General features: G+C 48.1%; 1 protein-coding gene across 2 annotated transcripts in view; it reads right to left on the reverse strand.

The window, feature by feature from the left end:
- The window catches only part of CPNE3 (copine 3), a 51,586-nt gene extending 37,983 nt beyond the window's left edge, over window positions 1-13,603 (reverse strand). The window contains exons 1-2 of one of the 2 annotated variants that reach the window (XM_066378778.1): window positions 13,481-13,603; window positions 2-139 (exon numbers count right to left, since the gene is read on the reverse strand). In XM_066378778.1, coding sequence (XP_066234875.1) covers window positions 2-133 — 132 coding nt within the window. In that variant the 5' untranslated portion in view covers window positions 134-139; window positions 13,481-13,603. Of the gene's footprint in view, window position 1; window positions 140-13,455 lie in introns of both variants that reach the window. The other variant, XM_066378780.1, reaches the window with a different exon arrangement.
- Between the last annotated feature and the right edge of the window lie 2,116 nt (window positions 13,604-15,719).

The following is a 15,719-nucleotide window of genomic DNA, read 5'->3' on the forward strand; positions in this document are numbered from 1 at the left end:
CCTCGTACCACTGCTGACCACTCGTGTTCATGAACAGCACGCATAGAGGATCCGACTTGGACCCTATGTCTTTGTCCAGAAGGTTGTCACAGGAAATACTCAGCTCCACCTTCGACACGCACTGCGCTGCCATCTCGAGCTGTGAGGAAACCGGGGAGGTGAGAAGGGGTACCACTGAAAAGGAGCATCAGGAAGCCCATGTGCTCCCCATGGAACAGCAGAACTCAGGACAGCTGTCCCCACAGGACCAAAGGGAACATGCTAGGCTGAGTCTTGATTATCTCTCGGCATTTGGACGTCACTGACATTGCTGCGGCTGGCTGCTCATTTGCTGTGAGACAGAAAATGTCGTCTCTGAGACGGCAAAGAAGATGCAGTGATCATCTCTTTGCTGCACTGAGCCCTGCCCTTAAGAAAAAGCCCAAATAGCATTTAGCTACAAAACAAAAACACATTAAACTACAGCCTTAAACCTGTTTTTATCTGTTTATTTAACAAGACACTAAATGAGATATTTTCTGTTTTCAAAGATTTCAGCTAAGTCCTAAACCTGGAGAATAAAAGACCCACAAATATACCCTCCCTTTCCCACCCTCCTCATCCATTTTGCAGGGGGTGATTCTCAATCTGGGCTACTCATTGGACGCACTCAGGAGTTTTCAAAGCCACTGGTGCCGGAGTCCCCCAGGCAGAGATTAGTGTGACTAGCTTAGCAGTGGTTTCCCAACTGCCACTTCATGGACTAGTCTGCAGACCAGCGGTTGACAACCACTGCTTTAGGGTCCCGCTGGCCTCGGTGCCTTGGCTTGTGCTAATGCAAACAAGGCCAATAGACCAGTGTTCCAAAGAAAGCTTCCAGCAAACAGGCATGGTGCACTTGTCCTGCGGATGCGCCAGGAATACCAGTTAGCTTAACTTTCACCAGCCCCTTTCCCCTACCTCCAGTCATGGTAAGAAGAGTGCTGGGGACAGGAGAGTCCTTGGGAGCTGGCCTTGAGAGGTGACAGTGCTGAGGGTGAGCTGCCTCCCTCCCTGAACCAAGGGAAAGAGAGGAGCCATGCGTGTCACCACAAAGAAGAGACAGGCATTGTGTTCCCCCAGCGACAAGCCCCTCAGCCAGCACGCAGCATGCAGTGGGGGTGGCGGTGGGAGGGCAGGTCCTGGAGGGGGAAGGTGCTGGCAATCCTGTGACTGTGGAGTGCTCACCACTCTGGGACATGGCTGAGATTCTGGGACAATGGGAACAAGCCCACTCATCATCCTGCTATTTAAACAGGGCTCCTGTGCTGCACAAAATGCCTAAGCAGGTCTGACACCATCAAGATTACAACGAGAAGCGCCCTTTGGCATGTCAGAAACAGCTCATGTCTACGGAGACTCTTTAATTCCTCCAATGGACTCTCTCAACCCTCAGTGTGAGTCAGAAATCAACTAGCATTTCAGATTCCTAAATCAAAGGAAACAGAATAAGGAGACATGTATTGTAATGATCATAGCTATAAATTTCTTGGAAAAGCAATGCCTGGCCTGTGTACCTTCACCTGGAATAGAATTATTCCTGACATGGGACAAACTCACAGATCCCCCATTTGCCTCCTAGATCCCCTGCCCAGGATACTGCAGGAAAGCTGACGCTGCGTGGCCTTTCATTGAGAAGACGGGCTTCTGTGTCACTCTACATTTATTACAGCAGGGGTCCCCAAACTTTTTACACAGGGGGCCAGTTCACTGTCCCTCAGACTGTTGGAGGGCCGGACTATAAAAAAACTATGAACAAATCCCTATGCACACTGCACATATCTTATTTTAAAGCAAAAAAACAAAACAGGAACAAATACAATATTTAAAATAAAGAACAAGTAAATTTAAATCAACAAACTGACCAGTATTTCAATGGGAAGTATGGGCCTGCTTTTGGCTAATGAGATGGTCAATGTCCGGTTCCATATTTGTCACTGCTAGCCGTAACAAGTGATATGACGCGCTTTCGGAGCCGTGACGCATGCGTCCCGCCTCACCAGAAGTAGTACTGTATGTGAGCGACGCCGCGCTTTGGTCTTGAGACTTGTTTGGAGGTTCTAGCAGGGGAGTGCAGCTACTCGTATACCCTTGACCGAAGAACGGTCCTCTCCTCTAGCGGGGAAGGTCGTCCTCTTCGACTGAGCGCGCAGCTTCGGGAGGGACGCACATGGAGCGGTGAGGGAGGAAGGGGACACCCGCCTAGCCAGCCAGATCAGCCGAATCAACCCTGGTGATCAATGGGGTGACAGATGTCGCAGCCAGATCGCCCTCACATCCGCCACGCTTTGGTCTTTCACTGACCACCAATGAAAGAGGTGCCCCTTCCAGAAGTGCGGCAGGGGCCGGATAAATGGCCTCAGGGGGCCGCATGTGGCCTGCGGGCCGTAGTTTGGGGACCCTTGTATTACAGCAGGGGTCCCCAAACTGCGGCCCCCTGAGGCCATTTATGGCCCCCGCCGCACTTCCGGAAGGGGCACCTCTTTCATTGGTGGTCAGTGAGAGGAGCATAGTTCCCATTGAAATACGGGTCAGTTTGTTGATTTAAATTTACTTGTTCTTTATTTTAAATATTGTATTTGTTCCCATTTTGTTTTTTTACTTTATAATAAGATGTGTGCATTGTGCACAGGGATTTGTTCATAGTTTTTTTTATAGTCCGGCCCTCCAACGGTCTGAGGGACAGTGAACTGGCCCCCTGTGTAAAAAGTTTGGGGACCCTTGTATTACAGTATATTCCATATACCACACGGTTCTCACAAGGTGTGCCCCAGACAACAAGGCTGGAGAGAAACCCACGACGCAGGCTGGGAACCAAGCAGGGGAGACCCTGCAGGGAGATGGGCAGTGCTGGGCTTGGAGGATTCTGTGTGAGCAGGTGAAGAGGGGACTGCACTGGGACAGGACCACCAGACACAAGAGAGCTCAGTGAGGACAAAACATTTGTTTTACTTTCTTCCACCATGAAAGACTACCCTATTGCTCTTCTTAAAATCTTCTATCATGTGCTGGGTCATCAATAGAAGGATATGCAAAGAGCACCTCCGCGGATGTCGCTGCTGGCACGGTTCCGGCCGTGATGGGTCTGCATTTAAAATGAGGCTGCACTCAGAGTAGCCATCAGGGGTGGTGCCCATGGGGGACATCTGTGTCCTGGAAGCCAGGCAGTGATGGAGTCATCAGCAGTGCACTCAGTGATCACGTGCATCAGGCTGCTGTTTTGCAGCTCTTGTTGGAGAGGGGAAACCTTGCTCTCTGATTGTGTGTCTCTGCTGTGAGGCTGATCCACACACCCAGGGGCTGCCTTCATTTTCTGTGCAACACTCCCATCCTTGGAAATCGAGGGCTCTCTGGGTGCTGGTAGAGAATGCTCTACCTACTGTGCTCCCGGAACTTTAGACATAGGGCTTGGTGCACATAAGCAAAAGCTGCTGTTACTGCTTAATAGTAGTAATAGTAATAATAATAGTAGTATTAACAGTAGTAATAGTACTAGTAATGATTACAGTAGTATTAACAGTAGTAACTGTAGCAATAATAGTGCTAGTAATGTTGGTAATAGTAGTAACAGTAACAGCAGTAGTAACAGCAATAGTAACAGTAAGAGTAGTAGTATCAGTAGCTGTGGTATTTTAAGACTCCTGGCCTCCAAGGTCTGATCTCCTATCTACCCCTACTTATTCCAGCCCACACCAGGCCCCCGTGTGAACCCCTGCAAAATAGGAACAAAATGAGATTTGCAGTGATGATTATACAACCTCACAGAAATGACTTCCTCACTAGTGACAATGGAGATCCTGCAGGTAAATGTGTGCATCTGGCATGGGCCAGGCACCTTGCTTTCCGTATCTGACCCAGTGTTCGTGGAATAAAGGTTAGTGTCAGTTTTTTCCTTTGCATTGGGCTGAGTCTGTGGGTGCACATCAGCAGTACCCAGGATAACGCAGTGCCCCACGGACAGACTTAGGATGAGCAAGGTTTCCAAAACTCCTCCGGGAGCACAGTAGGTAGAGCATTCTCTACCAGCACCCAGAGAGCCCTCGATTTCCAAGGATGGGAGTGTTGCACAGAAAATGAAGGCAGCCCCTGGGTGTGTGTGGATCAGCCTCACAGTAGAGACACGCAGTCAGAGAACAAGATTTCTCCTCTCCAACGAGAGCTGCAAAACAGCCAGCCAGGTGTACGTGATCACTGAGTGCACTACCGATGACTCTGTCACTGCCCAGCTTCCAGGACACAGATGTCCCCCGTGGGCCCCAACCCCAACAGCAACTCTGAGTGCAGCCTCATTTTAAATGCAGACCCATCACGGCCGGAACCGTGCCAGCAGCGACATCCGCGGAGGTGCTCTTTGCATATCCTTCTATTGATGACCCAGCACATGATAGAAGATTTTAAGAAGAGCAATAGGGTAGTAGTCTTTCATGGTGGAAGAAAGTAAAAGGACTTTTTTTGTACCCTTGGCATTCGGAAAGTAGGAGACTGGCTGGGATGAGTGAGCAGGCAGACGAAGGCACATCATCGGGTGTGTTTTCCACCCCAAAGAGTAGATGGGCAGCAAGAAAAGACAGACAAAGCCCCTGGGACCAGGCACCAGCTTCTCCACTCTACAGGTGACTTCCTGGACAAGTGTTTGGCTTAATCATTTTGTTTCTGAAACACAGATAACTCCTAGAAATACTAAACATGTCAAGTCACCCCAACTTTCCTAAAACAACATCCTATGACAGGGAGGATTCAAGAGGAACTATAATAAAGAGCTCCTATTTGAAGGAGGGCCTGATGTGTGAAATTTGAGGCCCCTGGTTGCTCCCAGGCCCTGTCTGAAACCCTGAGGCCATGTTTGTCCCCTCATCTTCCATAGGCTCAGTGCTCTGATCTGCTCAGAGGAAGGTGGCAAGGAGACTGCCATGTGCCCCAAATCTCAGATGGGGAGGCGCAGCACCTTCCCACACCCATAGCCCAGCTCCACTTCAGGGCACCTGCGTGGCTCCTCTATGCTAACCGCTCCCCCCCACAGTGTTCGTTCCCACCACCATCCCCCCTCCATTCACACCATCACTTTATCACTTCTGATTAAAACAACAGAACTGGCTGCCCAAGGCCCACCCTAGTCTAATGCTCTCCTGGAAATCCTGGCTCTGCTCACACCTGCCCCAGCCAGCCAGACTGAGCAGAGCCCTCTGCCCATCTCAAGGTCTTCAGGATCCTCTGTGAAGGACAGCTCCTCCGTAAGCTGCTGCGACACCCACGCAGCTCGGGCTCGAGTCCTGCTTTCTCTCTAGCACCATGAGCTGAGCTTAAGGACTGGGCTGCACAGCCCCCTTCACCCAGGAGGAATAACTGTGTTTTTATTTCTTTCATAACTGTTCGTATTTCTTTCCCACTATGCACCTGGCTGTGCCCCTTTAGCCAGGTTATCTATATGAACCTCAATTTCTATAAAATGGGGATTACGAGAATTCCCTGAAAACAGTTGATCTGCAGCATGCTCAGCATATGCCAGATGCAACTCAACAAACTGCAGCAATTAGTATTTTATTAACTGCTCATATATTGATTGCCTCGGCATTAATGGCTTATTATTAAATAGTAAGACTAAAGCGCCCTTCTCATCTATGTGTATGAAGAGCTTCTTGGAATAAATAATAAAAGAATCCATGGGATTTACCCAAAATTAACGAGCCTAGGTAGCCAGGTTTGACAATAGAGTGAAGCTCAATTTCCTAAGTAAGTTCTCAGAAGATCCTGTTTATTTGAGCTGCTGCACCATCAGTGCACGGAGAGGGGGTCCAGGGCCAGCAACAGGGTCTCATTATTTGTCCCAAAGTGATGGGGAGGGAAGTCAGTGCCCGCCCACCAATAACAGGAACTGGATGGTCGGTATCTACCTCAGCACAGTTTTCCAAGACAGCTCATGCATCAGGCTGTGGGTTACCTCGGCACAGAAAGTATTTCCTCTTTGCCTGGCTCTCACAAAGGATCCACACGGCCTGGTATCTCAGAGCCTCCCGGGGGTGCTGCTGGGCCACCTCAGGGCAGCAATGCAAGTCTGCAGTAGTGTCCTGCACTGAACACCAGGCTCCAAGAGTGGAAAACTCACGGTAAAGGCATTTACACTGAGCCTGTCCTAGATGTGGACAGAAAGTGATGCCCACATTTTTGGGGGGTTTTGTTTTGTTGGGGTTTTTTTTTTTTGTATTTTTCCAAAGTGAGAAGCGGGGGGCGCAGACAAGAGACTCCTGCATGCTTCCAACCAGGATCCACCCAGCATTCCCACCAGGGGGCAATGCTCGACCTATCTTGGGCATTGCTCTGCTGCAACCAGAGCCATCCTAGCCCCTGAGGCGGAGGCCATGGAGCCATCCTCAGCACCTGGGTCTACTTTGCTCCCATGGAGCCTTGGCTGTGGGAGGAGAAAAGAGAGAGAAAAATGAGAGGGGGAAGGGTAGAGAAGCAGATGGGCACTTCTACTGTGTGCCCTGGCCAGGAATCGAAGCCGGGACTTCCACATGCTAGGCTGACATTCTACCACTGAGCCAACCAGCCAGGGCCTGGGTTTTGTTTTTAAGATGAGAGGAGGGGAGATAGTGAGGCAGACTCCCACAAGCACCCTGACCCTGACCAGGATCGAACCAGCAACCCTGTCTGGAGCTGATACTTGAGTTCCAAACTATTTTTAGCACCTAAGGCTGATGCTCAGACCAACCAAGCTATCCTCAGCACCTGGGGCCACACTCAAACCAACTGAGCCACTGGCTGTGGGAGGGGAAGAGGGAGAGAAGGGGGAGAAGCAGATGCTCACTTCTCCTGTGTGCCCTGACTGGGAATCAAATGCAGGAAGTCCATATGCCGGGTCGATGCTCTATCCACTGACCCACTGGCCAGGGCCTCATGGTTTTTTTTAAATCGCTGCTACGGACACTAGAAATGGATATAGGGAAGTAGGTCAAGTATTAAAGCGCACAGAGAAAAGATGTGTGTTCTTTTCAGGGTGGAAAGGGAACCCGGCAGGGGTGGGGTCACTGGATCAAAGCGGCCTGTACTCCTGTGGGCAGGTGTCTAACTTACCTAGGCCTCAGTGTCTCACATGTTAAGTCCGAGTCTTCAGTCACTTCAGGTAACCTCGCAGGCATCCCCAAACTACGGCCCGCGGGCCGCATGAGGCCCCCCGCCGCACTTCCAGAAGGGGCACCTCTTTCATTGGTGGTCAGTGAGAGGAGCACTGTATGTGGCGGCCCTCCAACGGTCTGAGGGACAGTGAACTGGCCCTCTGTGTAAAAAGTTTGGGGACCCCTGCAGGCCTCCAGTTAGTGCATTACGACTCTCACTTAATTATAGTAGATACCAAATGTGATTAGAAAGTGGTACTAAAGAGTAGGAATTTTTTAAAAAAGTAGAAAAATATCAGAAAATTCATAAGGAACCAAAAAGAGAAATAGAAAGAAAAAGATAAAGTTTCCCAAATTCAGCCTCTGTCTTCCACTATAGAAAAAGCTGTATCTGGCCTGACCAGGTGGTAGCGCAGTAGACAGAGCGTCAGACTGAGATGCAGAGGAAACAGGTTTAAAACCCCGAGGCTGCTGGCTTGAGCACAAGCTCACCAGCTTGAGCGCAGGATCGCTGGCTTGAGTGTGGGGTCATAGACATGACCCCTTGGTTGCTGGCTTTAGCAAGGGGTACTCACTCACTTGACCCCTAACCCCCGTCAAGGCACATATGAGAAAGCTATCAATGAACAACTAAGGAGACTAAGGAGCCGCAACAGAGAATTGATGCTTCTCATCTCTCTCCTTTCCTGTCTGTCTGTCCCTATCTATCCCTCTTTCTTCCTGTCTCTGTCAAAAGAAAGAAAAAAGGAAGGGAGGAAGGGAGGGAGGGAGGGAGGGAGGGAGGGAGGAAGGAAGGAAGGAAGGAAGGAAGGAAGGAAGGAGAAAGGAAAGGAAAGGAAAGGAAAGGAAAGGAAAGGAAAGGAAAGGAAAAAGGAAAGGAAGAGAAAGAAAGAAAGAAAGAAAGAAAGAAAGAAAGAAAGAAAGAAAGAAAGAAAGAAAGAAAGAAAGAAAGAAAGAAAGAAAGGAAGGAAGGAAGAAAGGAAGAAAGGAAGGAAGGAAGGAAGGAAGAGAATGAGAGAAAGAGAGAAAGAAAGAAGAAAAGAGGAAAGGAAAGGAAAGGAAAAGAAAAAGGAAAGGAAGAGAAAGAAAGGAAGGAAGGAAGGAAGGAAGGAAGAGAATGAGAGAAAGAGAGAAAGAGAGAAAGAAGAAAAGAGGAAAGGAAAGGAAAGGAAAGGAAAGGAAAGGAAAGGAAAGGAAAGGAAAGGAAAAGAAAAAGGAAAGGAAGAGAAAGAAAGGAAGGAAGGAAGGAAGGAAGGAAGGAAGGAAGGAAGGAAGGAAGGAAGGAAGGAAGGAAGGAAGGAAGGAAGGAAGGAGAAAAGAGGAAGGGAAGGGAAGGGAAGGGAAGGGAAGGGAAGGGAAGGGAAGGAAAGGAAAGGAAAGGAAAGGAAAGGAAAGGAAAGGAAAGGAAAGGAAAGGAAAGGAAAGGAAAGGAAAGGAAAGGAAAGGAAAGGAAAGCTGTATCTGAAAAAAATAGATTTAGATACTGGTACTTTCTCACTAGTTAGGCACCTTTGCTTGAAGTTGCCACTACATTCTTTCTCCTGAGATGACTTGGAAAATAATGCTTATCAGCCAATGGGACACCAGCCCGAGTGTCCATGCTCAGGGCAGGGAGGCAAGCATTCCTACCGTGCACAGGGTCGCTCACCATTAAACCCTCAGCGCAGCAAAAGGGATCTGCGTCTGGCCTACATTTTTAAAAGAAAATAAATTTCCAGATTCTCAAGTTATCCTGAATAAAATCTAAATAGTAATAATTATTGCTGGTACCAGAACTTTCAGAACCAGGAAAGCAGGAGCTACCCCAAGTGTTGATGCCTGATCACTCTTGATTTTAAAACAAATAAGTATCTGCAGGTCCACCCTGGCCTTACTGCTAACGAGTAAGCAGCTAATGAAGGCCACTTCCTTGATTTCTCTAGAAAACCTCTATGATATATGGCTCTGTCCTGACTCATTAACAGGCCACAAGGTTTACTGAATGCACATTTCAGGTTATACTCCTCTAATCCCCACGCTACGGTGTATACATATAGAAACGACATGATTCCTTTTCCAGTTTATCACAGGAAGAGTTCACCGGAGGGGCACTGAGGTAGGTGTTAAAAGGAGTCAGATGCAATGACAGCTTCTCAGTAGTGCCTCACTTTATCACCATGCCTCTTGGCAAAATGAGACACAAAGGACCCACCTACCGAGTGAGTCATCTTTTACCAAAAGCTGCCTTGATAAAAATCAGAGCTGTGTTCCCTCCTAGAAAACTCCAGCTGTTCAGTGGATACATGTATTTAATTGGGCAAAGGGGGGTATTTTGCATTTGTCACTACATGCCTCTCCCTAGCTGTGACAAACAATGGTATGAGAATTCTCAGTTCGAAACTGCAGCAACGACAACTGTTCTCAAGGCTTGAAAGTATGCTGGACAAGGACTGTGTTTATGCATTTCCTGATTTCAAGGGTATTATTCCCTGTACGGTTGTTCAGCACTCCATTTCAGCTGTTCCTAACTTTTCAGCAAACCCCTAGATACGACTTTATCAGGAACAGCTGACTGATACCGTTCATCCGCTCAGCATCATTGTACACATACTCAAAGGCAGCTTGCTGCATCAGGCACTCCCCTAAGGTTCTGGGGACAAAGCACCAAACAGACAAGTATTCTTGTCCTCCTGAAGTTATACTGCAGGGAGCTAGAACTGAAATTACACTGTATACAGGTGGTAAGAAGTGCTAGAGACCAATAAAGCAGGGAGAGGGAGCAAGAGGTCCTGAAGGCGGGCGGGCAATTTTAGATATACTATAACCTTAATTTTGACAACATCATCAGGAAATACTTGTTCTGATTTTCGCTTCCTGATCCCTGAAGAGATAATGTGTGGATGGGCAAGTTCCTCTTTACAACTGCAGGGATCTATATTAGCATGTGCTGTCAACTTGAGTCTAGAGCAGGGGTCTCAAACTCGTGGCCCGCGGGCCGCATGCGGCCCACCGAACAATTTTGTGTGGCCCGCAGACTAATCCACGAAGTTCAAAATATTTTGGATAAAATTAAGTAAGCCTAGGGGCCTACTTGTATTTTTCATTTCTCTAGCATCCTAGCTAGATATTAGCTTAGTTAACAGCAGTTGTGATGCAAACTACAGTTTCTGGTTGTTTTGTGACACTGAGTAAACTGCATGTACGATTGTGCTTGTTGTACTGACTTCTTTTTGTTTTCAACTGCAGTGAGAAAAGTGTTGCGTAACAGTTGCCTTTTGTAGACCTAGTGCGGCCCGCCTAACGGCTGTGATCTTGCTCTGCGGCCCACATGCTGAGTTGAGTTTGAGACCCCTGGTCTAGAGGTAAGGCAAACTAACCTCAGAACACCAAAGGAGCCTAATGACAATATACATCACCACCACACTGTTGCTTCAGTAATTTTCACAGGAACCAGACATTACACATCCACTTGGTAACAGGGCTTTCAAAATGATTTGCTAAAATGAATATGTGTGTTTTCTTCATATTTTCATGAAGAAACTATATTAGTATGCTGTCCAGCTAAATTATATCGGTAATTCTGACCATCATGCTAACTATTTTCATGTCTTTGCTGAAATTATAATTGCATACTGGTAAGCCATCGTGTGTAAAAAGAAATCTCTCGGCCTCTCCAGGAAAATTACAGTGCCACCTTCCACCTGCCAGCTTTTTCAAATACATTTAAGCCAGCATAATCGTTATTGGAATGTTATCAAGATGTATACATAATGTCTGCTTTTGATTATCATATCAGACACTTAAATAATGTACTTAAATAGAATATATGACACTTGACTGACCAGGTCATGGTTCAGTGGGTAGAGTGTCAACCTGGGACGCATAGGACCCAGGTTCAAAACTCGAGGTCACTGGCTTGAGCGTAGGCTCACCAGCTTCAGGTGGGGTTGCCAGCATGAGTATGGGATCATGGTCATGACCCCATGGGTCACTGGTTTGAGCCCAAAGGTCTCTGGCTTGAAGCCCAAGGTCTCTGGCTTAAGCCCAAGGTCACTGGTTTGAGAAAGGGGTCACTGGCTCAGCTGGAGCCTGCCCAGTCAAGGCACATATGAGAAAGCAATTAATGAACAACTAAAGTGACACAACCACGAGCTGATGCTTCTCATCTCTCTCCCTTTGTATCTGTCCCTCTCTTTCTCTCTCTCAAACACACACACACACACACACACACACACACACACAACACTTTACTTTTAGGTGCTAATTCACACCTCCTTCTCAGCCAATCTTCCAGCAAGTATGTTACAGATTTATTTGGACTTTAACCTGATTAGCAATCTTCCCAAGAAAGGTAAGAAGGTGAAGGGAAACAGCGGTGGGCAGGAAGCTGGCCTGCAGGATGAAGGGAATAGGGGGCACATGAAAGGAAAGCCCATGTGTGGACTTGGAGAGTGGCTTTGATCCTCACTTGGAGATGCATGAGTAGCAGTGGTTCATTACAAATCTTTGAAACTCAAAATGTTATTTAATCCCATTTTACATCCAATGCTGACCTTAGTTTCACTGACTTTCTATCATAATAAATCACTGATTTAAGAATGCTTTGAAATGGAACATTCTAACAGAAACAGAAAAAAGTGCAGCTGTGTCTAAAGCTTCAGGCCCAAGAACTGACAGGCACTAGGGTCAGCAGGAACCAGGTATTGGGACAGACATGTGGAGGAAATGTTCAGGACAGAAGTGTCACCATTGTAGAGAGCGTATGTGTAATCCTTAGGTTCCTTAAAGTTACGTGAGAATGAAGGGTGTTATCTACAAAGTGTTCAGTTATAGGTAAAATTAGGAGACATGTCCAGTCAGTAAGTAGCCCTTAAAAGAAAAGCCCTTAAAGATAAAAGGGGCTTGTCCCTGTCCTGACAACTCCTGTCCCTTTCCATTCTTTTTTTTTTTTTTTCTTTTTAAAGCTAGAGGAGGGGAGATAGATAAGATTCCTGCGTGTGCCCTGACTGGGATCCACCTGGCAACATCCCTGTCTGGGGCTGATGCTCAAATCAATGGAGCCATTCTCAGCTCCTGGGGCTGACGCTTGAACCAATCGAACCAATTGAGAAGGGAAACGAGAGATAAGGGGAAGGCAGAGAGGAAGAGAAGCAGATGGTTGCTTCTCATATGTATCCTGATTGGGGATTGAACCCGGGACATCCCGCATGCCAGGCCGACTACCCACTGAACCAACCGGCCAGGGCCTGTCCTTCTCCATTCTTTAGGGGCTAGATCTGGGAAGAAATCCCAAAAGAGCAGGCACTCTGACTGAGGGATATGTGCCTGGCACTTTCCAGACCCCATCTAATCCAGAGCCTCCTCCTGCATTCAGTCCGAGACTGGCCTCTGAACTGTTTCAGGCCAGAGGCAAATGTATTTGTCCAATTCATCAGCTAAAAAAGGAACTGCTTTTTAGAAAATTCTCACCAAGGCAAAAAAGCAGCCCTGGGTACCACACACAGATCACTGTGTTGGTGTCGCTGTAACTGTTCTTTGTTTTCGTATCCTCACTGGTTTCTGTGTACCTGGGCTCTGGGCCCGCACAAGTTCTGTTTGTGGCTGGCAGCCTCAGGGCTGGAGTGTGCTGACCCCAGTTTGTAACCACAGCAGGATATACGTCGCTATATATAGCTTACAGGAACCAGGAGCCAGACGCTTTGCTGTGCTACAAATATCATCTAATTTAATTCTCCGTTCTTCCTAGGAGCCCTACGACTTAAGAGGCATTGGAACTCCACCTTACAAATGCAGAAGCAGGCCCTGGGAGGTTAACCTGCCCAAGGTCACACAGCTACCAGACCTCAGGGCACAGGTCTGAGCCCTCGGTACCCCTCTCATTCTGGAGTCCTGTTCTTACCGTAAGCCCCAAAACCCGTGTTCTGAGATCGTACAGACCCGAACTTCAACCGTAGTGGTAAATGACGGACGGGCTCTGAGCTTCCCCTAGCCTGAACCCAGTAACAAGAGCGCGCGAGCTGGTGGGTGCGGGCATCAGATGGGACTAACGCGCACCCCGCTCGTCCACGGGCTGGGCCGCCGTGTCCCCACCGCAGGTCCTACCCGCCCGCCCTCGGTCCGACGGTGGGGACAGGGCTGCCTCACGGAAGACCCGGCCCACGCGGGTGATCGAGGTCTGGCGCGGTAGCACTGCGGGATGCGTGGTCGGTCCCGCGCTTCCTCTCCGCTGGGCGCAGGCCCCACCGCGCGGCCCCGCGGCCCCGCGCCCCGCTGGCGTCCCTCCCGCCGCGCGGCGCAGGCACTCCGAGCGCGGGGCCCCACCGCCCTCTCCCGGGGGCCGCCACACCTGCGAGCGCGCAAGCCACGCTCACCTCCGGTCTCAGCGGTGCACACCACGCAGCAAGTCTGCAATCGGCGGGCCCAGAGTCACCGGAACCAGGCAGGTCGGGTTGGGCCGGGCCGGGAGAGGCTGGGCGGGGCCAAGAGGGCGGAGGACGGGGCGATGCGGGGAGTGGGTGGGGCCTAGATGATAGGTGGAGCCTAGTGTGCAGGGCGGGCGAGGCTGTGGTCCCGCCCACCACGCCGGCAGACCTGTTCCCGCTGGTGGGCTGGTCTTAGGTGACCGCCGGCTCACTAATATCCCACGTTCACTCCGGGCACTAAAATAAGTTGTGCGGTACACCAAAATTAATTCCTGAAGGATAAAAGAATTAAAATGTGGGAGGAAATTATACCACGACCTGAACCAGGAACAACCAGCAAGAACCAGCGTGACCGTTCTTACTCAGAGCATCTAGTGGGCAGCGCACCTGAGCCATTTCATGTCTTTAATTTCATCTGATCCTCACAATGCTGTGACCTACGCTGTGCCATTATCCCCATTTCACAAAAGAAGAAATGCGATTCGTTGCCAATAAATGGCCTATTTGCCTAAAGTCAGATTCTAAGCAAGCTGACCCCAAAGGCCCCGTAAGACGAAACATGACATTGTGGAAAATATTGCTCCACTTGACTGCTTCAAATTCAGAACCCTGTCTGTGGGGCTAACCAATGTGTTTCAAGTTTGTAACGTGTGTTAGGTTTGCTCCCTTAAGGCAGCACCATTTGTATGGGGAGGGGGGGGGGGGCTCTGTGGATTCTTGCCTTCAGGGAGGCAGACTGCAAATTGCAGATTTTATTCCTCTGGTTGAGAGGGGCCATTGTTTGCTACTGTTTGCTGGATAAGGGGTATTTTGCCCTAGACTGTTTTACTGGGGAGTGGAGAGAGAGTCCCTCTGAAGGGTGAGTCTATAGAAGGACTACCGGTTGTGGAACCGGAGAATGTGTCGAGACTTTGGGAGCCCTGAGTGACAGGGAAGCAGTCTTCCCTGCCTATTTGCTTGTCTGCCGTTAGGAGACTTAAATAAATGGAATGGCCCGCTGTTTTCTGGCTCCCACCGCCAGAATCCTTTACCATCTTCCAAATCCAATGAGAACCTGCATGGCCATGGCGGCAGCCACCAACCCTACACTGTCCAAGGAAAACATGGACAAAATCAATAGGTGAACACATTGGAAAAAATATTTGCAGTACAACTCTGACAAAGAAAGTTTTCGTATCTTAGGTATAAATTGATTTTTAAATAGAAAAAATGGGCACAGGATAATTCTTTTAATTATAGGAGAAATGGAAAATAAAACAAATGAAGAAGTATAGACTTTCCTAACTAAGGACTTTACATTTAATCCAAAAAATAGAAACTAAATACATTTAAATAATCCTATCAGGATTCATGGGTAGCACGTGTTGGAATCCATGGGAGTCCGAAAAGACCAGAGTAACAGGCTTTATTGAAAGAAAGAAAGGAACCTTGCTGGGCACTTCTCCCTGGAGAAGGGCACCGGTTACAGACTATGAGGCAAATTTTATAGGTTTTGGGAGAGCCTGAGGGGGTACTGAGTCAAAAGTTCTGGTATGTTCCTGTTGGGCAGATAAAATATATTATGCTCACTTTGTTTATGAACAACTGAGATTTGACAAAGGAGGTAAGAGCATACATTGGAGTAAAGAGAGCCTCTTCAACAAATGGTGTTGGGAAAATTGGACAGCTACCTGCAAGAAAATGAAACTAGACCACCAACTTACACCATTCACAAAAAATAAACTCAAAATGGATAAAAGACTTAAATGTAAGCCACAAAACCATAAGCATCTTAGAAGAAAACATAGGCAGTAAGCTCTCTGACATCTCTCGCAGCAATATATTTGCCGATTTGTCTCCACAGGCAAGTGAAATAAAAGACAGGATAAACAAATGGGACTTTATCAAACTAAAAAGCTTCTGCACAGCTAAAGACAATAAGAACAGAATAAAAAGACAAACTACACAATGGGGAATATATTTGACATTGCGTCTGATAAGGAGTTAATAACCAAAATTTATAAAGAACTTGTAAAACTTAATACCAGGAAGACAAACAATCCAATCCAAAAATGGGCAAAAGAAATAAATAGACACTTTTCCAAAGAGGACATATAGATGGCCAATAGGCATATGAAAAAATGCTCACCGGGCGTGGTGGCGCGCGCCTGTAGTCCCAGCTACTCGGGAGGCTGAGGCGGGAGGATCG

Source organism: Saccopteryx leptura, chromosome 3, assembly GCF_036850995.1.
Source record: "Saccopteryx leptura isolate mSacLep1 chromosome 3, mSacLep1_pri_phased_curated, whole genome shotgun sequence".
Classification (NCBI taxonomy): Eukaryota; Metazoa; Chordata; class Mammalia; order Chiroptera; family Emballonuridae; genus Saccopteryx; species Saccopteryx leptura.